This window comes from Mucor mucedo, assembly GCF_025094135.1.
Source record: "Mucor mucedo strain NRRL 3635 chromosome Unknown EV154scaffold_4, whole genome shotgun sequence".
Classification (NCBI taxonomy): Eukaryota; Fungi; Mucoromycota; class Mucoromycetes; order Mucorales; family Mucoraceae; genus Mucor; species Mucor mucedo.
Window position 1 is genome coordinate 277,029 of NW_026252288.1, and position 21,443 is coordinate 298,471.

The window sequence follows — 21,443 nt, forward strand, 5'->3', positions numbered from 1 at the left end:
GTTCTCGAGTTCAATTCATCTTTTTAAACATCTTTTTACCACTAATTATGCCACCTAGATTTGGAGGAGCACCTAAATGTCCACGTTGTGAGAAATGTATGTATTTTACTTTTAGTTATAGGTGATAAGACTAACGCCATTGAAATAGCTGTCTATATGGCAGAACAGGTAAGGAAATACCCGAAAACTTATTTTTTACAATGGACGAAATAACTAGAAAAATTAGGTTATTGGACCAGGAGGACCTTGGCATAATTACTGTTTGACTTGCAAAGTAAGGAGACTTTCTTTTCAACAGTTCATTTTTCTCAAAGTTTTACTAAATAGAACTCTCTCTCTTTTTTTTTATAGGAATGTAATAAACGTTTAGACTCGACCACGTTGACAGAAAAGGACAATGAGGTAAAAAGAGAATGGTGGCTAAAAGTGAGAGATAGAGCTAATTGAAAATCGGGGGAAAAAAAAAGGCATATTGTAGAACTTGCTATACTCGTAAATGGGGACCGAAAGGATATGGGTTCGGTAAGGCCATTGTGCGATAGACAAAAAGGGGATAAGGACTAAAAGAGACCCTTCTTTTTTATTGTATGTAGCTGGAGGTGCGGCATTTTTAAGCACAGAGGACAAAATGCCAAGTGAAATATTAGAAGAAAAGGATTTAATCGGACACCAAAGCTCTGCAAGAGATCAAGAGCCCAGTTTACCTTTGCATCAAGAGGTATCGTCACCTAATGTACCTCAGCAACAGGAGCAGCAGCGGAAAGCACCACCTGCTTTACCTGCACGTCGAGAAGTACCTTTACCACCTCGTCAGATATCCCCTCCTTTACCTTCTCGTCAAGAAAGCTTCAGAGAAGAAGCATCCTCGACAAGTGCTAGTAGTCCAGCAGCAGCAGCAGCAGCAAACCATATACCTAGTATAAAGAAACCCGGGTATATAAGTCAACACACTGGCTATGTGCCACGCAAACTCAACTTTCAATCACAGAACGATATTTGCACTGGGTGTAAGAAGGCCGTGTATGCTGCAGAATTAGTATTGGGTGCGGGTAATAAGTATCATAAGGCCTGTTTGAAATGCTGTGATTGTGGTAAACGTTTGGATTCGACCAACATGGTGGATCGCGATTTTGATCTTTATTGCAGAGGATGCTATTCGAAGTCGTTTGGGCCTAAAGGATATGGGTATAATAATTTGTTATCCACGGAGGGTGCTACACGCTAAAAAGACATAGTAGTAGTAGTAGATAGTAGCTCCTAGTAGTAGTGGCAGTGGTAGTGCCCGATGAGTTTAAAAATAAATAAATTGCCAGCTTTTTTTGTGTGTATCGAAGACTATATTGTGTGATCTAAATTGAGATAAAAAATGTAACGAGCTTTGGACTTATAATTGTGTGTAATTCATAAAATTAAGGGTCCTTTCTAAATCTATCTAGATTGTGTTTCTTGCACTGCAAAGGTCATTATGATGACGCTTGGGTTTTAAAAAAAAAGTAAACTACACACGGTTTTTCTATTCTACCTGTAGCAATCGTGTATAAGTAAGACACATAAACAATGCTTCACTTAATCATACATCTAGACCCTATTATCTGCTTTATATTGATAAAACATTATCTATTTTTATTTCACACGCAAGGAGTTACGCGTCTGTCTAGAACTTTTTTTTTTGATAATAATGATTATTTCTCACGTCATTTTTGCAGTCGTGTGATCCCTTTTGGACCCAATACCTTGGGACAACTTCCCTTTTTAAAAATGAGATGCATACATTTTGTATTTTCTCGTCACGCTTTAAAAGGTTACAATACCCGCGATCATAATGATGCATTTTACGTGCGGGGTATTTTTATGCTCCGCCCAGACGAACTAGTAATTTTATGACGGGATGGTGATGATGATATGATGTAAAAAAAAAAGTTATATGTCTTGTACTTTGGATAAATTTTTTTATATAAATAGAGGAGCATAATTTCTGAATTTTTTTTTTTTATTATCATTATAACCATATAATAATACAAATAACAAATATGTCTGCCCCTTCAAGAACCGATGCCAAGAAAGATCAATTCGTAGGAAACGTCAAGGATAACGTAGGAGGAGCTGTTGGCAATGAAAGCCTTCAAAGCAAGGGAAAAACACAAAACGCTGCTGGTGAGACTCAAGAGACTGCTGCCAATGTGACTGGATATGTCCAAGGAGCTGCTGACCAAGTAGGTGGAGCTGTCAAGGGAGCTGTTAACTCTCTCACTGGTAATACCACTGGCGAAGCTGGAAACAAGGCCCAAGAAAAGAAGGGTGAAGCTCAAAAGGCCTTCAATTCTTAAATTTAATACCCTTTTCCTTAATATTGTTAAATATGTTAAATAAAAATACCAATTTTGTGCCCTATTTCTATATAAATGACGTACATCATGTTACTTTTTTGATGTGCCGCATGACTTTAGTTTTGTTGATTGGGCTGTCTCTGATAAGCATATGAAGCTTAATTCTTTCTTTTTTTTTTTCTTTTTTTTTATTTATTATTTATTGACAATATGGAACACGCAACTAGTAGTGAGTGTCGTACTATTGTTATGGAGTATCTGCTTCATTACAGTTACAAAAATTCGGCAAAGGCGCTTTTAAAAGACTTGAATCAATTCGACGATGGGGGTAATTGAAAATGACACGTAAATGTAAGGCTGTGAACATTGAAATGTATCTATCTCTTTTTTTTTTGTACAGACTCGAGAGAAAAGTCGAAAAGTAAGTTACCAGTAGTGTGTTTGAAGAGTAATTTTTTTTTTTTTTTTTTTTTTTTTTTTTTGACATGCTGGGTGAATTTAGGTATACTATTTGAGAATGATATCGATTGGGGTAAAGTGGATGCACGAAAAGGTAAAATACAAGTAAAGGGTAGAAAACGACAAGATCTAAATTGAGAATGTAGAGATTCACCAGGCCATTGTACAAGGTGAGATTGATGTTGCGTTTAGGTTGCTAGAAGTGCATTTTCCGGTATTGCTGCAGTCGGTGTATGAAGGGAAAACGAGTGGGGCTCATTTTACGCTACACAAGTTGCGGTGTCAAGAATTTGTGGAAAAGGTGAAAAAGGAAGGGGAAATGAAGGCGATAGCATTTGCACAGGCATATTTGCAGCCTTCTCATGCAGTGTATCGTGAGATCACGGACGCTGTGACCTGTTTATTAGCATACACTGATTATGATCAGAACCCAAAGACGCGAGATATTACAGGTCAAGGGAGAAGAGATACGATAGCAAATCAAGTGAATGAAATGATTTTAGGTAACAAAGAATATACAAGAAAAAAAAAAAAAGGCTGCTAACACATAAAAAGAATCACAACAGTTCTCATCGCAAACGATCATGGAAAAACTGTGGCGGCATAAGACAGTAGTACGAAACGAATTGAATCATCAAATCCAGTTGGAGTTATCCGAACATGAAAAAGAATTTGACATGCTTGAAAAAGAGATTGCGCAATAAGTGAGGACTTTTTTCTTTCGATATTGAATGATTTTTTATTAAAACATCAAAAAATCATCTATACGTTGTAATGAAAAAAAAGAAAGAGAGAACTAATTTCTTATGTGGATAAAAGAAAAAAAAAAACTTTTTTTTTTTCAGTGGCCAAAAAGAGGGAGCTCATTTAGATCTCTTTGACAACAAGAGCTATTAAAAAAGTTAGTGACGGAACACAATGACTCACAAAAGAACACTTACCAGGAGGGAGAGATTGTCTAAGCTTGAGGGCCTTGGACTTATCCTTGACAACCAAGGTGTAAAGATACTTGGAGCATCTGACCTTGAACTTGACACAGTCAGAGTTCTTCTTGATGCGGGCAGATTGGGCATCCTTTCTGCGGGCAATTTCAAGGAACTGCTTGATATCCTTAATTTGCTGAGGCTGTTTAAATTAAAAGAGAGTCAGTAAAAGTCATTGTAATGTTGTTGCTGCCACCATGTATACATCTTTTTTTTTAAAAAAAGAAGAGCGAAATGTTTCTACTGTGTGCGTTTCTACAATGTCATGCTGTAAAAATGAATCTTTCCTAGAAGCATCCATCCATCTGTAATCTACGTTGTCAATCGATCCATCTCTCTTTCTCTCTCTCTTATGTATACATGGTTGCTTTCTATGTTGTGAAATTCGACTCTTTACCATTTCGGACGTTTATAGATGTTCGGGAAGAGGGAGACTTATAATTGATCATGGTCGTTCTATTTTGTTCGGAGCGGCCACCCGCACCCCCCCTCCTCTCACCCAATTCGATCAGCGCCCCCAACATAACCAGAAAAAAAAATGTGACTTTTAGTTTTTCTTTTTTATTAAGAGTGGCATTTTTAATGCAGTTCGAATAGATGGTATCTTGAACGCTATATTCTGAATAACACTGTACCAAGCAGAAGAAAGCCAGTAAACCCCAATGGCCATGGGAGCATTGGCAGCAATAGGAACAAAGGCAACTGAGAGCACTCGAAATGTATTTGTCATGATCTTTTGCATACGCGTTTGTTGTCCTCGAGAAGCCCAAGCATTCAGCTTTTGATGAAAGAGTTAGTTTAAAAAGTTTAATATTAAAAAAAAAAGGGGGGTTGCACTTATTTGCTTTACCTCTACATTTAAAAGATTACCAGCGCCAATCATGACAGGTATCACCATGGTTGGATCCACTGCTGTCAAATCCACAAACCAAGCCAGCCCACCTTCAGATAACCCCGCCACCGGTAACTCAGCGGTTTGACCGTACCATGGCAACGGATAGGCCGACATATGTCTCAGGGTGAGAGACATGGAAACAAATAAAGGGATTTGAACCCAAGGCAATGTGAGCAGTTTCCAACGAGAGCAACCATAATGTTTGTAAATGGATTTGACCTTGGCACTGTATTGTTTTTGTAATTCGACTTGATACTTTTTATAAGACCAGCCTGCTAATTTGGATTCGGTAGCGACTTGGGATTTTAACGTCTCGGCCCAACTTTGGACCATGGGAGCGAGATTGATCATGGTGCCCATGCTACGCTGTTGATAAATGGCGATGGGGAGTGTGAGTGAGGTTCGTAAGAGAAGTGTGCCGGTGACGATGGTAGCCCACCATGGTAACCCCGCTTGATGAATAGTGTTTAAAATACTTTCGTTCATGGCCAGAATGGAAGGTAGTGTACTTTCAGTGGTTTCTTGAGGAGGTAATGTGACAGCTGCTGCTGCTGCTCGTAGTGACAACGGAAGGGGTGGCTGTTGATCGTCTTTGTGTCGTGGTAATGAGGCAGAGATGCAAGGTCTTGACCTTTGGATTATATTTGGTGAACGTCTTGTCCATGATGCAATGGAACGATGCATTTTTAAATCATGGATGAAAAAAAAAGATGATTTTTGTTTTTGTAGTTTTATTTAAACAGTGTACAGGGTTTAGCGGTACTTTAAGTAGGTAGTAATAATAGGGCAAAGCTTTTTCAAGATGGAGTAATGGTTTTAATGACCTTTGCAGGATTACCCACAGCGACCGAGTTTGGAGGAATATCTTTGGTGACAACGGCTCCAGCGCCAATGACAGCGCCGGCACCGATGGTAACGCCAGGACAGACAATGACGCCGCCGCCCAACCAGACGGCATCACCTATGGTAACGTCCAAGCCGATTTCCTTGCCAGTGATTCTTTCGGTAGGGTCGAGAGGATGGTTGACGGCGTAGATTTGTACGGCGGGACCGATGAAGACGTTGTTACCGATACGAATCTTGCCACAATCCAAAAAGACGCAATTGTAGTTCATTTCGACGCCTTTACCGAAAAAGATATTGGAACCGTAATCACATTGAAAGGTGATATTGACAAAATTATCGCGGTGCCAGGAACCGAATAATTCCTCAGCGATAGGATGACGGTCTGCACTTTGAGGTGGGATAGCGTTAAATTGGTCTAATAAGGATCGGCAGCGCGATCTATCTTTAGCTAACTCGGGATCGTTGGCAATGTAATATTCATTGTTCATCAATTTTTGCTTTTCTGTCTTTTCGCTAGCCATTGTTATTATTTGTGAGAGAAAACTGTAAATAGAAGAAATTTAGAAAAAAAAAAAAAAAAAGTAATACAAATTGATAAGGTTTCCCACGATCTCTTTTCTTTAAAAAAATAGTGTGTTCAACATCTTTAGCGCTGTTTTCTTGTAGTCCGATGATGACCAATACTTTTTAGTTAACTCACGAGACGGCAGCTAACAATACTGTCCCAGAAGGGATGACAGACGATATTTTTAATGGTTGAAGGAGATTAGAGCTTTACTGCAGAGTCAAATAGGCAAAAAAAAAAAAAAAAACTGGGAAGCACCTTACACTTCCAGCAATGCTTTTTAGAAGCCCTTCACCTTTCGAACTGGGAGAGCTTAAAGCGTGAGCGATTTAGACGATGACCTTGTAATTAAAGCTTTCATTTTCTCTTTCCCTACAACTGAGTTTAAATATAACAAATGGTGGGTCGTTCTCGGTCCTTAAATTCTGTATAATCCTGGATGGGAGGAATACATACATATTCAAATCAATCACTTTATACTGGCCATTTACAGATGTTTGTAATAAAGTAAAGGCTGAAACATAAATTGTACGCTTAAATAATCGTTTATTCTAACCTGACATAAACCTGCTCTTGTTTATCAGTCTATAAATAAAACTCGTTCGAACATATCTTTATGAAGAAAATTGTTCCACTTTAAACTTAGTGTGAAGAGGCTTTGGAATTCGATGGCACGCACGAAGTACCAGTCGCTGTCGTGTGCATATTTGCAAAATGGTAAAAGTCTACGATTACTTATGATCATCTATTCTTACTAAATAATTTTAGTTTTTCATTGTACAAACAAATTGGCGAGGTAAGCTCTTTCATAGTGTTCGAACTTTTCGAGCTTGCACCACTTTTTTTGGGTTCGAGCGAGCTCGCTCGAAGCTCGCTCGGCTAAAATGTCGATATTAATCACTTTAAAGTTAAGGTCCTTGAAAGTCTACAGATGGCATTTCCCCTTGATTTTAATCTTTTCTTCCCTTTACCATTTTTTTTTATTTATGCTCTAATAATGAGGACTTAGTTATCTGAATTTGGTGTTAAGGCTGGTGAAAAAAAAAACTTTTCTTTTTCTTTTTCCAACTTCTATTTCAATAAATAACAATTTTATTATCATAATTTTCTGTAATTAACATCACTTTGACGTGCACTTTGTGTAATAAAAAGGGCGAGCGAGTTCGAGCTATCGTATTCGCAACCGAGCCGAGCTTAAGAAACTTCGAGCGAGCACGAGCTGCAAAAAAACGCATCCGAGCGAGCTTCGACTGGAACACGATCGAAGCTCGCTCGAGAGTTTCGATCTTCATTCCGAACACTAGTTCAGACCTAATAAAGAAAATAAAAATACGTCAATAAAAGAACATGATAAAAATAATCGTATCATGTGTGCTAATTACCCATCATGAAGAAACCAATTGTATACAGTTGGTTGATTTTATGAGGGTTGACCTCGACAAGACCGCAAAGCATATCTCTTATTGTCCTTGGTAACTTTACCATACCATCATCAAGGTATTTATCATCGATTACCAACACATCATGCTTACCGACTTCGGTACACCCAACTTCATCAGTGATTTTTTTAAAAAGGATGTCTACCTTTGCACCTATTACTTTTCTTTCTCTTCTTTCTCTGAACTCCAGAGATCTACCTTCGTATCTGCCAAGAGCAGAAGAGACACTCGTACGCTCACCCAGCTTGGCTTTTACCTCGCTTTTTTTGAAAGCTCGATATACAGATGTCCAAAGAGTATGGAGCAAATCACCCTCGGAAAAATCATTTGTATTCAACAGTTCGCCTTCTTCAAATAAACCAGCAGCATTCATAATGGATTCTTTTATCCAGCGCTTCTCAAAAGAATCACTAAACTTCAGCTTTTGATCCGAAGCAAATTCGAAGTAATCTGCAGCTGTTTTTAAGGTGCTGTTATCATAAAGATTGATACAATTTTGTATCTCGTCTTGTAAATCAGGAAGTTCGACGGAGTTGTAGGTTCTTACTTCATCAGTTTCTTCGGGAGAAAAATAATTGGGCCAGATGGGATCTGCCAAGTCAACAATATAAGACAGACAGGGATGCTCGAAAGTACTATCGTTAATTGCTTGCATTACGACGTCTTCTATAAATCTTCCACTTTTCAACCTCCATTTCTCCTCAACAGATAAATTCTCTAAATAAGTAATTGCACTTTTTTTATCATCAGCACTGATAGATTTGTTATGTACTGATTTCGTGCTTTTTGTACTTGCTGATATAGAAGACGTCTTTCTTTTGGCCTTCAATTCGTCGCAGATCAAGGTTTGCCAGTTATTAGTGTCACCGGAATCATTTTTTATACGAAAGTTTAACCTTGAAGCCACTTCCTTAAACCGATGTTTCCATGTCCCTTTGAACATGTTCAGATGCGTGCCACAGTAACTGTTGATTATTGTCTCCTTTTCCGCGATCAGGAACAGATTCCAATCTACTTCATTATCTTCAATGACAGTTACTTGGAGAGCAATTGTTATGGCTATATTAGTGTTTGGAATGAAGATCGAAACTCCCCAGCGAGCTTCGATCGTGTTCCAGTCGAAGCTCGCTCGAATGCGTTTTTTTTTTTTGCAGCTCGAGCTCGCTCGAAGTTTCTTAAGCTCGGCTCGGTTGCGAATACGATAGCTCGAACTCGCTCGCCCTTTTTATTACACAAAGTGCACGTCAAAGTGATGTTAATTACAGAAAGTTATGATAATAAAATTGTTGTTTATTGAAATAGAAGTTGGAAAAAGAAAAAAAAAAAAAAAACTTTTTTTTTCACCAGCCTAAACACCAAATTTGGATACTTAAATCAAACTATTACTGCATCTATAATTATATTCATGCCTGACACCACAATTTTATCATCATCTCCTCAACCTCATTATTTTGCCCCTTATTTTGCTGATTGTCTTTAGAAAACACCAATGTAGTATAGCTGTAATAGTTAGTCTCTACCCTTAGCTGCATATTGACATATATTTTCTGTGATGTGCGACACTCTTTTCTAAAAAAAACGTACAACGCAATTATTTTATTTAGCGTATCTACATTTTGAATCCGTGCGCAGAATTTTAGTTACAAATACGGGGGGAAGGGTATAACCCAAAGAAGAAAAAAGAACCTTCTTGGAACTCATGATTCGATAAACTAGTATAGAACCTATTGTCATATCAGAGGGGATCGCTAAGTCTGATAAGTAAAAAATCGAATTCATTGGTTGGTTGGTTGGTTGGGGGTGCGGGCAACATGCATAAAAATAACAAAATGATTACGTAGATGTAGCACTATTTTTTAATGATCACTGATAAAAAGGGTTATGGGATTGGGGGAATAGAGAAGTTTTGTGTTCTACTATTTATACACACGTAGAAATAACTGTTGTGATCCCAATAGTGTGTACAGTAGGTAATTCATTATTTATAAAAGTTCAGAATGAACTCATCGATTTCACACCATCAGACAATCGAACAATGGGAAAGGCCGGAAAAAGGTTTATTTATGGGACAAACAGAAAGAACTCCGTCTCACAGTTCGGGTAGTACAATCGTTTACAAAAAAACACGGAATTACTGATATTGTGATGTTTGCCGGAACAGTAAGACAAAAAAAAAAAAAAGCCTCCGCTTTTATTTTAATATAAAATGAGCCTCCAAGCAACAAAAAAAAAAAGGTTTTTTTATCATTTCTTGACAAAAAAAAAATATGCTTCAACCTACGCACCCTTCTCTTTTGGAATTATTAAATCACTTTGTGAAATCTTTTAAACCCGAAACCAAATCATGTTCTCCCAATATCGATCTTGCCAATGCCAAACTCTCCCCCTTTGAAAAAACCTATGTATCCTTTCCCGAATTTGTAGATATCTCACAGCATCATGTTGAAAACGAAAACGAGAGAAGACCATTGTATTCTTCAAACTCATCATGGCAACAACAAACGCTTTCCTGTTAAATATTTTAATCTTCTTTTTACATAATTTTTTTACATATACATAGTTTTCCTTCCCCTCACCACCTTATACATAGTTTCCCTCTCTCTCTCTCTCTCTCTCTTTATACCAAATAAATAATAACAATAAAAAAAAAATATTTAACAGCGCACTTTCTCTCCCCCGCTTAGACCACCTCCTCTCAATGGCTCTAACCGAATACAGTTTGTTTATCTTTTTTTTTTTTTTTTCAATCACCATGACAAATTTTTCTTGGGCTGAACAACAAACACTCGTATCAAGTAGTTTTGTCTTGGTCATCATACTAACCCTTGTATAGATGATGAGGGAACTGACGTGCTGTCATTTTCACGTTTGCCCATGCCCACCTGTGTGTTTTTCCGCTGACTTTAAAAGAGAGAACAAACACCCATATCTCCCACTGTGTGCCTTACTTGATAGTTTTCCCCAGCGGAATTACTTTACCATTCAATCATTCTCGCCTCCGTTTTATTTCTTTTCTATTGACTAAAAGTGAGAAAAAAAAAAGGATAGTTTCAAGGATAATTCGTACCTCCTGAGAAAAATAGTTCATTTTACTCAACTAGCTAGGCCATAAAAGGTACTCACTTTATCAATAGTTTACTTTAGGGAACATGATCAATAATTGAGGTAATTATGCTTTATCAATTCATCATTAAATCCCTTTGTTTATCAAGTAAAAATAAGACTTTAATTCATGCCTTCAGGCCAATTAATTGGGCAACTTTCATGCTAAAAAAAAAAAAAAAAAAAAAAAAAAAAAAAAAAAAAAAAAAAACTTATTGCAGTAACGTCAAAAGGGCCAATTTTGACGTAGCGTAAATCTAATTAAAGAGAAAACCTGTTCAAAAAAAAAAAAATGCTTGTATATAAAAAAAGATGATAGGGGGAAATTCTTTCATATAAGCAACTAAACTATTTCTCTCCACCTGTATCTTACATGATGTAATTATTAGACTTTAATTTAGTGGGAAAAAAAAATATTGCATGTGATGAATGCTGTTGTAAACTTGTAGATTCGCTTTTGTTCTTTTTTTTTTTTCTCCATTCCTCACGGAATAAAACGTGCCGTTTACCTTATACAGCTTATTGACAAAGAAGGTGTAAGCTTTAGCCGAACAATGGACTTACTATGCCCCCGTCTATCAATCGATGCGAAAAAGTCAGAAAGCAATTGTTAAAGTCTTGACACTATTAAAAATAGTGTAACATGATCCTTATTATAAAGTGTTTGTTAACAATAATCAAAAGATGGATTTAGGAATACAGGTGATAGAAGTGACAAGCCATTACTAGAAAAACCAGACTTTTATTATGAATAGTTAATCAGCGTAAAAAAAAAAAGGGGGGGGGGAGTTAAAGTAAGATGCATCGCTAGCTTGTGATTTTATATCGTTCATTTGATTGTGTGAGCCAAGGGCTTTAACTCAACAGCCTGGAAGACGATTGGATTGAGGGTTTAAAGTGGTCTTCATGAGAGTAAACCTGCTTTTGATACACGAAAGACCATGAACCGCTAATTCCTGCACATGGGATGACACTTTGCAATTCCCACTTTCTACGTCATATTCCGTTCAGACTTGACACCCAATTAATTTCATAAAATACCAGTTGGCCTCTTTTATCTAGGTCCCCGAATACAAGCGTATAATTGAAAGAAGATAGAAGCATCTTCTTGAGTTCTAAAATGCAGAAAAGCACAGCTAATAAATACAGTACACAGAATGGAATAATTAACTCAATGTATTTAGCTTAAATTTGTGGATAGGCTAAATACCAATCGTGTGCTTGTTTTTGAAACGTGAATCCCATCCCGTAGAATTGGGGGGGTAGTTTTGTTTCAATAAGTTGAAGATGTAATCATCTTTCCCTGCGTAAGCGCTCGCCGCCAAGGATCACCACTTGGAACTTTTGGGGTGATTGTACTTTGGTGTGCTAGAGTGAGGCAATTTAAATAAACCAGACCCCTAATATTGGAGTCCCGGTTGAGCGCTTTAGACGGGCTGTCTCCATACGATTTTACTAAATAGAGTTTTATTTTTATTTTATGTATCTGTCAAAATTGTTTTTCGCTTACCTCCATAGGAGTTACTTATTCCCCAGACAGCGCCTATACCTACGCCCCATTTTTTCAAGGTCTTGAGTCAATTCATATTTTTATTTTATTGATTGGTCCCGAATTATTAAGTAAAAAATTTCGCATTTGCTGATACTTTAGTGACAGATTTAAAGAGAGTCATAAACAACCATTCATAATCTGATTACCAATATACAATTCTGTAACAAGATAATACTGGAAATATGAGAGTACCACTCGAATATTATAATTTAACCATATTGAAGGGGGGTCATTCTATACGATATTTATTATAGGAAATACGGACAGTTTGCAATGATGGGTAGGAGAACAAAGTGTCAAACTAAATCGTGTTGCCTGTCATTTTGGTGGATGTCAATGACGGAGTTTAAACTACATGACAAACCAGCCCAACCTCCCCCTTGCCCTGGGGGGTGACAAGAGGGGTTTTATTTCTTTTTATTTTTTTTTATATTTATTTATTCGAAATGAATTCTCGACTTTGTCAAATTGCATTATTGGCAACAAGAAGATCAACGCTACAGTATAGACGTAGCTTACCAAGTATACAACGCGTGCCATTACGTAGCATTAGCCATTCGGCCGTGGTGAAGGAGCAGTATTTACAAGGATATAAAGATAGCGAACGCTTCCACGGTAGATAAAATAAGCGAGCGGCGGGGGGGGGGATGAGTTTGCTGTATGTATATATTGACAGTTGTTTAGGTGAGTATCCTAGTCGTACGCATTATTGTGGTGATTTAAGAGCTTCGGATGATGGAAAGAAAGTTGTTTTATGCGGCTGGGCCCAATCCTCTCGGTAAATGAAAAAAAAAAAAAGGGGGAGAGAGAGAAAGAAAGTTAAAAAAAATGAAATTCTTTAGAGATATGTCTCAAGATTTGATCTTTTTACCTTTACGTGATCATTCTGGTGTGACACAATTAGTTTGTAAAGGGGATGAAGAGATCAAGACGCAGATTAAATCGTTGTCGGTAGAGAGTGTCATTTGTGTGGAAGGTATTGTACAAAAGCGACCTGAAGGAATGGGAAATAAGAAACAAGCGTCTGGTCAAGTAGAAGTGGAGATCACCAAGATTTACTGTTTGAATCCTGCCACGCCTTCATTGCCTTTCTGGCCCAACGGAGCGCAATTGGTAAATTTATTTTTTAAAAAGTGTTTTATGAATGGAATGATTGAAAAAAAAAAATTTAGCCAAATGAAGAGGTGAGATTACGTTATCGTTACTTGGATTTACGTCGAGAACAATTACAACATAATATTCGACTTCGGTCTTTGACGGCCAACACGGTTCGTAATTATTTATGCGAGCATGGATTTACCGAGATTGAAACACCCACCTTGTTTAAATCGACGCCAGAGGGAGCACGCGAGTTTATTGTACCTACACGAAAGCGAGGACAATTCTATGCCTTGCCTCAAAGTCCTCAGCAGGTAAATTATCATACGAGGGGGGGGGGGAAAGAAAGTACTGACTAAATAAAAAAAAAAAAAATTGAGTAGCACAAACAAATGTTAATGGCGGCTGGATTCGATCGATACTTTCAAATTGCCCGTTGTTTCCGAGATGAAGATTTAAGAGCGGATCGACAACCCGAGTTTACACAGGTATGAGATTGCACAGACGCACAAAAAAAAAAAAAAAAAAAAAGAGGCTAACGAAAAGGTAAAAAAAATAGATTGATTTGGAAATGTCGTTTATCAAGATTGCGGATATTCAGAATATCATTGAAGGGATGGTGACCTCGATTTGGGATAAAGCGTTAGGCCAGACTTTGACGAAGGCCAGTTTCCCTCACATGACGTATAATCAAGCGATGAGAGAATACGGTAGTGATAAGCCTGATGTTCGATTTGAAATGAAGATTGCGGATATACGTCAGGATGTCAAGGATATTTTGGATGAGACAACGAGTATGGATTGCATGGTGGTAAAGGACGGAGCTCGGGGATTATCTGGCGGTGATTTAAAAGCAATGCAAAAGAGTTTGGATCTGACATCTGATTTCGCCTATGTCAAGGTGAATGAAAAGAATCTGGAAACATGGCCCATGAAATGTGGAGCATTACGATACTCTCAACAAGTAGGAGGAAAAGAATTGAATGTCAAGTTGGGAGTGGAAGAAGGGGATGTAGTGATGATCCATAAGCGAGACAAGTATTTGTATGGTGGTAACACAACGATGGGGCGAGTCAGATTGCATGTATCTCAATTGATGCAAGGAAAAGGACTTTTAAAGCTAGATGAAGAGAAGTACAAGTTTTTGTGGGTGGAATCCTTCCCATTGTTTACACCTGATGAAGAAGGCAAACGTAAATGGCAAGCAACGCATCATCCGTTTACTGCTCCGTTTGATGAGGATATTGACAAGTTGGCAAGGGAACCATCCGAGGTACGAGGTCAGCATTATGATCTTGTGTTGAACGGAATGGAGATTGGAGGAGGATCGATTCGTATCCATAGTCCTGTGATGCAAACGTTTATTTTAGAAAAGGTATTGGAACTGGAGAAATACGAATATAAACGGTTTGATCATCTGATTGATGCTTTGGGAGGAGGCTGTCCCCCACATGGAGGTATGGCGTTGGGTTTTGATCGTTTGATGGCTATTTTGACTGATTCGAGTTCGATTCGTGATGTGATTGCATTTCCTAAAGCAGCAGGAGGAAAGGACTTTGTAGTGAACAGTCCATCAGCTGTCACTACCGCACAATTAAATGAATATGGACTCTCACTCTCTTCTTCTGATTCCTAATAAAAAAAGCTCCCCTTTCCCTTTTTTTTTTTTTTTCTTTTACAATTCATCCACCCTTACATTTTCTGTCTTTCTTTCTTTTACTCCGGCTCTTGTTGTGTTACACCCCCATCTATTTTATTTTTTTTGGATCATTTAAAAAAAATCATAAAAAAAGAAGGGGTAAAATCAAGGGAGATTGATTGTTTCCCGCACAAAAATAACCCATTTTGCTTGTTAGGAGAATAGATGAAAAAAGGGAGAGGAGATAAAAAGAGATAAAAAGGTCTTTTTGGAAAGGGGGAAAACACTATGTATAAAAATGTGACGGTTTCCCATGGTGAATTATTAGGTCCTTTTTTTATATATTTTTATTTACAACTTTTTAAACTTTTTTTCTCGTAAGAAAAAAAAAAAAAAAACTAATTATGACACGCATTGCAGACAATGTTTTTCTTTTGTCCACTTTACTTTTAGCAGCTGTAGGTGGAAAGAACACGAAAAAAAAAAAGAGAGAGAGAGAGTATATGAACTGATAAAGGAAGAGATAGTGTGGTTGGGTTATTTCATTTGTAGGTGCCTGTGTTTTTCGAAGTGGTATTTCAGGTGGAGCGTGGTGGATAGTGATATATCAACTGTTGTTACTGATGAGTATTGCTTTTGCATTAACGACGAATACATATGGGCACTATCGACTTGTGGTAAAAGATAACAAGAAAAAAAAAGAGCTAATAATAGACTATCTAATAACTCCCCAAAATTCTATTAGATCCTGACGTTCTTAGCAGCCAGTCTTTCAATGTTAACATATCAACTTGATTACGCTCTACCCACATCCAAATTCAAAAGTCAATATAAGGGAGGAGCAGGTGTCTATGCCGCAGGTTATATTATTTTAATTATAATTCAAGTAAGAGCACTCAAAGGGGAACAAAAAAAAAAAAAGCAAAAAAAAAAAAATTTAATTACAATATTCTTAAACTAAAAAAAGTAAGGGTTATAATTAATAGTTTTTATGGGTGATTGTTTTTGGAAGTGAGTCGGATAGTTACTTTGGTCAATTTGGGCCTGGATATACTGGGAACACTGTAGGTGTATCAAATGCAGCTTCATCCTCTTCGGAGCTTGTACGACCCATGAATGAAATGACAGCTGATAAAACTATGGTTGAAGCGACCACGCCGTATACTGCTCCAACTGCGTACACTCAGAACACTGCCTATCATGCCACATCACCACCCACACATCCCGTTGCTACAGCAACCATCGAACCTAATCATAATATCGCACGTGTCGATAATCAGATCCAATACAGAGAGAAAGTCCAAGCTCTCCATGCTTGTGAGTATAGTCTTTCTTTTTTCTTTTTCTTCTTGTTTTTCTTAGTACTTATTCTCCTTAAAAGATTCGGCGAATCCAGATGATCCCAATGAGTTGAGTTTTGCTAAGGGAGAAACCCTAGATATTGTGGATAGAAACGGTAACTGGTGGCAGGCACGTAAACTTGATGGTTCCATTGGCATCATCCCAAGCAATTATGTAAGTCTTCTCCCTTTTTTTTTTATTATTATCAGAAACTAATTTAAAAATTGATATTAGTTTGCTGCATCAGCATAAACTTATGCATCTATCTCTCTATTTTTTTTTTTCTATTTTTTTTTTTTTTTTTTTTTTGCGAAAAAAAAAAGAAATTGCATAAATCCAAACAGATGAAAAAAAAAAAAAAATAGACAACATTGTGACATGTATGTACATGTGTGACACAACACACACAAAGTTATGAAATAAACCTTTTCTCCCCCGCTCCCAAACTATTTTTTTTTTCTCTCTCTTGTTTGTGGTTCCCTCATCTTTTTTTCCCTCCCCCCCCCCTTTTTTTTTCTCACCTTACCAAAAAAAAAAAAAAAAAAAAATGAGTAGAGACGAAGAATATGATTATCTTTTCAAGGGTAGGGTTATTTTATTACTTTTCTCCATCTCCCTTCTTTTTATCTAATGTAAAAAGTCATGTAGTTGTCTTGATTGGTGATTCAGGTGTTGGTAAAACCAATCTTTTAAGTCGTTTCACTCGTAACGAGTTCAATTTGGAATCCAAGAGTACTATTGGTGTAGAATTCGCCACCAGAAGTATTCAAGTTGATAACAAGGTTATCAAGGCTCAAATTTGGGATACAGGTAAAGAGACTGGATGACACAAACCCTCATCTCTCTTTTTCCATTAACCAACAAAGTATTGACTCATCTCTTTTTTTATTATTATTATTATTAGCTGGACAAGAAAGATACCGTGCCATTACCAGTGCGTAAGTATTACAATCACACTGTGAATGAAATATATATAAAACTTATATTTCTTCTCTACCATAGCTATTATCGTGGCGCAGTGGGTGCATTGTTGGTCTATGATATTTCAAAGCATTCTACGTACGAGAGCGTGGATCGTTGGTTAAAGGAGCTTCGTGATCATGCTGATTCAAATATCGTCATTATGCTTGTGGGTAACAAGAGTGATTTAAGACATTTGAGAGCTGTGCCTACCGAAGAAGCCAAGCAATTTGCATGTAAAATTAAGCCTTTACCCTTCTTTATTTACAACTAACCCTAACCTAACCACACCTCCGATATCCCTCTCTCTCTCTTTTTTTTTTTCTAGCTGATAATGGCCTTTCATTTATTGAGACTTCTGCTTTGGATGCTACCAACGTAGATCAATCTTTCCAACAAATTTTGACAGGTTTCTTTTAGAAGGATGTTGGTTGAATACAGAAAAAGAAAAAAACTAATCGATTTTTTTTTTTATATGCATAGAAATCTATCGTATTGTTTCGAACAAGGCTTTGGAATCCTCTAATAACACAATCAAACCTACAAACGGTCAAACCATTCTTGTATCTCAAACACCTGATGAACAAGCTAAACAAGGTGGCGGTGGATGTTGTTAAGCATACCTTCATAATAAATAATAAAAAAAAAAAAAAATCTTACTCTCCATGATGCACACCTACGCACATATAAAAAAAAAAAGATTCTGAACGCTACATGGATTCAGAGAGTGCACTGACAAATGGGCTTAGACTTCAATGGTTGAAAAAGAAAAAAAAAATGGCACTTTGTATCACGTAGAATAGATACCCATTAGGGCTGAAAGCTTTCTTTTTTTTTTTGTACTTGGGCTGATGTTTCCTCTCTTTTAAAAAAAGTAGTGCAAACCTTGATCCCTCGGTTTGCCGTGAGATGCGGGATTGATTGGTTGAATCGGAGTCTCAATATGTGATTTTATGCAAGGCCTACTACAATGGTATGCTGTCAAGATCTAGAGCATGTGGATCTCTTTTATAGTAAAATAGGGTAAGTTTGTTTTAAATCCGTGACTGAGATAATTACTTCCATCATGGTGATTAAAAAAAAATCATCCTTCTTCTAATGAAAAATGAGACTTATCTATCGATTAAATATGATTTTAAAAAAAGCATGGCTACGGAGCGGCTATAATGTTGCAAAGTGTGGCATACTGGATTGTATTTCTACTTTATATAATTACCACAAGGTGACACACCTTTATAAACACCCTTCGGCCTCCCTGAAGACAACATTCAGGCCAATGTGTTTATTTAACTATCTATTTTAATGAGTGATATAACACAAAGACCATATGCATAACATGCCATTATATATTCAAAAGCAAATTTTGTGTTTCAAAAAAAAAAAAAACTTTTCTCCAAAGTGTCCTTTTATCAATGATTTATTAAAAACATAATGGTAAAAGGTCCATAGTCAATAACATATTAAAGAATCCACGACTTTTTTTTTCTTTCATCTGCTATCGTTAAAATATCTGCTATCGTTAAAATCTTGACTTTTTTGAGTATCCATTTTAATATCCAAGTTGTTTAAGACGAGTGTAGAAAATATTTCGTTACACGTCTGTTCACCAATTTTGTATTAGTTATGGAAAATATGGGGATGAAAGCAAAAGTTTATGAAGGTTACCTTTCCAGCATATTGATCCAGAGTTTTACCAAGATACGATAAGATAGTTTGCCTTTTTTATAATCAATGATTTAGTAAAGTTACAAGAAAACAATTTTTTTTTTTTTTTCAAAAAAAAATGATATCGCCTATACCTGCTTAATCCTTTGCCCCACGCATTATCAATAATAAGAGCCATCTCGATTTTGGCACGATCATGATTTAATGTTGTTCGTAGTTGATAATACATATGCCGGATTTCTTTGTCAAAGTTTCGAAAGAAAAGCCTCAAGTCTGGGTTAAGTAACTTTTGTATGACAATATCTAAAAAAGATATATACTTTTATATCAGCATCATTTACATGTTAGATTACCCCCCTTTTTTTTATTGCGTTATCTTACACTCTTCCATGATATGTTGCTTCATCATTTTTGTCTTTTTAAAGAAGAAAAAAAGAAAGATTTATTCTCCCTAATTTCTTGCAACCTATACACTGTTGATGCAAGTCCCGAATAATTACGAAATCAAGTGTTTTTTGTGGAACATGGGCGTTCTAGTCATTTAGAAAAAGAATGAAAAGGCTTGCTCTAATAAAGTCTCAGTAAAAAATATGATTAAGGAAAGTACCTTCTATTTGAAAGATGAAAGTGTGTTCGAGAGAGAAAGATATGTCTGTTGCTTGAATGGGATCAAGTTCTTCACGATAGTACTGTTAAATATTATAAACAAAACAATGCATATGATTAGATATGGTTTATATTCACCACTAATTACTGCGCAAAAAAAAAGAAGAGACAACCATAATACATAAATTACGTGTAGCTATTGATACAATCTTCAAATCAGAGTTGATGCATACGGTCTTTACTATATATGTACTCCTATCAAAGACTTCTTATATAAATATGCCATCCTACTATATATAAATGTGAAACACGCCACCAAATGATTGGCAAGAGATAAAACTTTGACATAAATATTGTCCGGGATTTTATTTATTTTGGTAACCATATAAAGAGGGAATATAAACTGGGTAATGGGAAATAAAACAAAAAAAAACCAGATAGTTTTGATCAAGAGAAAGTCCTTATTCAAAATATATAAAAGATAGCTGTAAGATCCGCTGTCTGCATGATAATATTTTTATTTGGTCGTGTATACAAAAGAGCAGTCCTTGCGGTACACCAATACTTAACATTTCATGCAAATGCCAAATTTGAATACCAATTTGACTTGTCAAAAAAAAATAATAGGGTCAACATATGTTATACAGATTACAAGATGCCATAATTATCTCATATAAATACCCCCGAATTCATCATTTGATAAGAAAAAAAAAAAAAAAAAAAGGCAATACCCAATATACACTCTCAAATAAATTTGAAGGCATTTTTCTTTCTGAGAGATAGATTGGAAGTTTGATCTATTACTGGTAAGAACCGTTCATTACCAAGGAGTAAAAAAAAACAATAGAGTTTTCATCAGTGGAGTGACATTTTAAAAGAAGCTTACTGAGAACAAAAATTATAAAAAAGAAATTTTATTCCAACAATAAAGTGAAGTGGAGGTGGTGTAATGATCTGGGGGTACTTTTACAAAGGGGAATTCAGCCCTTCAACCGTAATTGATGACACGGTAAATCAAGAGGATTATACGAATACTTTGGATCGTGATTTTTATACCTGGTTCAAGGAGTTTCCATAAAAAAGGAGGATAAAGACTTTATCATACAAGAAGACGGGGCTCCATGCCATACTAGGGCCTACGCACGGTGGTGGAAACAGACCCATCAGACTGCGGAATTTGAGTACTGGCCTGCCCAAAGTCTAGACTTAAACCCAATTGAGCATCTCTGGGTGGGTCTTAGAACGTCAGATTGCTGAAAAAAGATCCAAAGTAAAAAAAAAAAAAAAAAAAAAAAAAAAAAAAAAAAAAAAAAAAACTTAAAAGATTTTAGGGCTGTGATAGAGGAAGAATGGGAGCAAATGGACATTTCGCTTGCCCATCGTTTAGTCTGGAAAGAACGACGAATCAATGTCAGGCCGTAATTGATGCTCTAGAAAACCCCACCAAATATTAAACATTTTTTATTTTATTTTCGTATGCCTCTTATATTTATCTATTACTACTTAAATTTTGACATTGATTCCTTATTAAATTTGATCATTGATGTAGTGATTGCAGCTAGAACCCGAAAGTGATTCTAAAATCCACTTCCAATTAACAGAATAAACTTTCCCATAAATAATCGCATTACATAATAATCACATTACATAATAATCATAAGATTCGTAAACAAAAAATAAGGTAAACAATCCTAGTAAGCATGGCGGATGCTCCCTTAGTTTTTTTCTTTTCTTTTGAATAAAATAGATTGTAGTTTTGACGCTGTTTTTTCTTTCTATCATTTTATTCCATTTCCAAAAACCCCTCTTTACAACAATTGAAAATAGAGCAATATTTTTGAATAAAAATTTCAACATTTCCCCCCCCCCAAATTCACATGTGTGTAACTGTATTTTCGGTGGCCATAAACAAAAAAAAAAGTACCCACAATTCGAACTTGAACTTGCTTATGTACACAATAAAGTA

General features: G+C 36.4%; 10 protein-coding genes across 10 annotated transcripts; 6 read left to right on the forward strand and 4 right to left on the reverse strand.

Moving 5' to 3' along the window:
- On the forward strand, nucleotides 1-1,333 carry EV154DRAFT_491638 (uncharacterized protein). Its single transcript, XM_051599576.1, has 6 exons — nucleotides 1-96; nucleotides 149-168; nucleotides 227-274; nucleotides 352-402; nucleotides 468-522; nucleotides 594-1,333. The coding sequence occupies exons 1-6, from the start codon at nucleotides 48-50 to the stop codon at nucleotides 1,223-1,225; spliced, it is 855 nt and encodes a 284-aa protein (XP_051463034.1). The 5' UTR covers nucleotides 1-47; the 3' UTR covers nucleotides 1,226-1,333.
- A 697-nt stretch (nucleotides 1,334-2,030) lies between these two features.
- On the forward strand, nucleotides 2,031-2,327 carry EV154DRAFT_587631 (uncharacterized protein; the record flags this gene model as incomplete). The annotated part of the gene is made up of 1 exon (XM_051606811.1): nucleotides 2,031-2,327. One exon carries the CDS (start codon nucleotides 2,031-2,033, stop codon nucleotides 2,325-2,327), a length of 297 nt encoding a protein of 98 aa, XP_051463035.1.
- A 133-nt stretch (nucleotides 2,328-2,460) lies between these two features.
- EV154DRAFT_491643 (CTLH/CRA C-terminal to lish motif domain-containing protein) lies at nucleotides 2,461-3,547 on the forward strand. The gene is made up of 5 exons (XM_051599577.1): nucleotides 2,461-2,655; nucleotides 2,728-2,748; nucleotides 2,830-2,880; nucleotides 2,933-3,289; nucleotides 3,342-3,547. Exons 1-5 carry the CDS (start codon nucleotides 2,538-2,540, stop codon nucleotides 3,488-3,490), a joined length of 696 nt encoding a protein of 231 aa, XP_051463036.1. The 5' UTR covers nucleotides 2,461-2,537; the 3' UTR covers nucleotides 3,491-3,547.
- A 34-nt stretch (nucleotides 3,548-3,581) lies between these two features.
- Nucleotides 3,582-4,199, reverse strand: EV154DRAFT_491647 (60S ribosomal protein L38). The gene is made up of 3 exons (XM_051599578.1): nucleotides 4,167-4,199; nucleotides 3,728-3,911; nucleotides 3,582-3,676 (listed from the first exon to the last, which is right to left on the reverse strand). Exons 1-3 carry the CDS (start codon nucleotides 4,167-4,169, stop codon nucleotides 3,654-3,656), a joined length of 210 nt encoding a protein of 69 aa, XP_051463037.1. The 5' UTR covers nucleotides 4,170-4,199; the 3' UTR covers nucleotides 3,582-3,653.
- EV154DRAFT_212275 (60Kd inner membrane protein-domain-containing protein) lies at nucleotides 4,120-5,515 on the reverse strand. Its single transcript, XM_051594385.1, has 2 exons — nucleotides 4,620-5,515; nucleotides 4,120-4,547 (listed from the first exon to the last, which is right to left on the reverse strand). The coding sequence occupies exons 1-2, from the start codon at nucleotides 5,346-5,348 to the stop codon at nucleotides 4,317-4,319; spliced, it is 960 nt and encodes a 319-aa protein (XP_051463038.1). The 5' UTR covers nucleotides 5,349-5,515; the 3' UTR covers nucleotides 4,120-4,316.
- Nucleotides 5,462-5,998, reverse strand: EV154DRAFT_411385 (trimeric LpxA-like protein; the record flags this gene model as incomplete). The annotated part of the gene is made up of 1 exon (XM_051595456.1): nucleotides 5,462-5,998. One exon carries the CDS (start codon nucleotides 5,996-5,998, stop codon nucleotides 5,462-5,464), a length of 537 nt encoding a protein of 178 aa, XP_051463039.1.
- Nucleotides 5,999-6,717: 719 nt separating this feature from the next.
- Nucleotides 6,718-9,293, reverse strand: EV154DRAFT_547276 (uncharacterized protein; the record flags this gene model as incomplete). The annotated part of the gene is made up of 4 exons (XM_051604747.1): nucleotides 6,718-6,800; nucleotides 7,458-8,573; nucleotides 9,035-9,083; nucleotides 9,201-9,293. 4 exons carry the CDS (start codon nucleotides 9,291-9,293, stop codon nucleotides 6,718-6,720), a joined length of 1,341 nt encoding a protein of 446 aa, XP_051463040.1.
- Nucleotides 9,294-12,533: 3,240 nt separating this feature from the next.
- EV154DRAFT_491656 (tRNA synthetases class II-domain-containing protein) lies at nucleotides 12,534-14,941 on the forward strand. Its single transcript, XM_051599579.1, has 6 exons — nucleotides 12,534-12,783; nucleotides 12,853-12,946; nucleotides 13,011-13,281; nucleotides 13,341-13,580; nucleotides 13,650-13,754; nucleotides 13,826-14,941. The coding sequence occupies exons 1-6, from the start codon at nucleotides 12,615-12,617 to the stop codon at nucleotides 14,900-14,902; spliced, it is 1,956 nt and encodes a 651-aa protein (XP_051463041.1). The 5' UTR covers nucleotides 12,534-12,614; the 3' UTR covers nucleotides 14,903-14,941.
- EV154DRAFT_491667 (uncharacterized protein) lies at nucleotides 14,859-16,693 on the forward strand. The gene is made up of 6 exons (XM_051599580.1): nucleotides 14,859-15,363; nucleotides 15,433-15,582; nucleotides 15,651-15,791; nucleotides 15,892-16,222; nucleotides 16,287-16,420; nucleotides 16,481-16,693. Exons 1-6 carry the CDS (start codon nucleotides 15,310-15,312, stop codon nucleotides 16,496-16,498), a joined length of 828 nt encoding a protein of 275 aa, XP_051463042.1. The 5' UTR covers nucleotides 14,859-15,309; the 3' UTR covers nucleotides 16,499-16,693.
- An 80-nt stretch (nucleotides 16,694-16,773) lies between these two features.
- Nucleotides 16,774-17,860, forward strand: EV154DRAFT_491672 (rab11 protein). Its single transcript, XM_051599581.1, has 6 exons — nucleotides 16,774-16,830; nucleotides 16,895-17,056; nucleotides 17,151-17,184; nucleotides 17,249-17,442; nucleotides 17,535-17,615; nucleotides 17,690-17,860. Exons 1-6 carry the CDS (start codon nucleotides 16,794-16,796, stop codon nucleotides 17,821-17,823), a joined length of 642 nt encoding a protein of 213 aa, XP_051463043.1. The 5' UTR covers nucleotides 16,774-16,793; the 3' UTR covers nucleotides 17,824-17,860.
- Nucleotides 17,861-21,443: the final 3,583 nt, after the last annotated feature.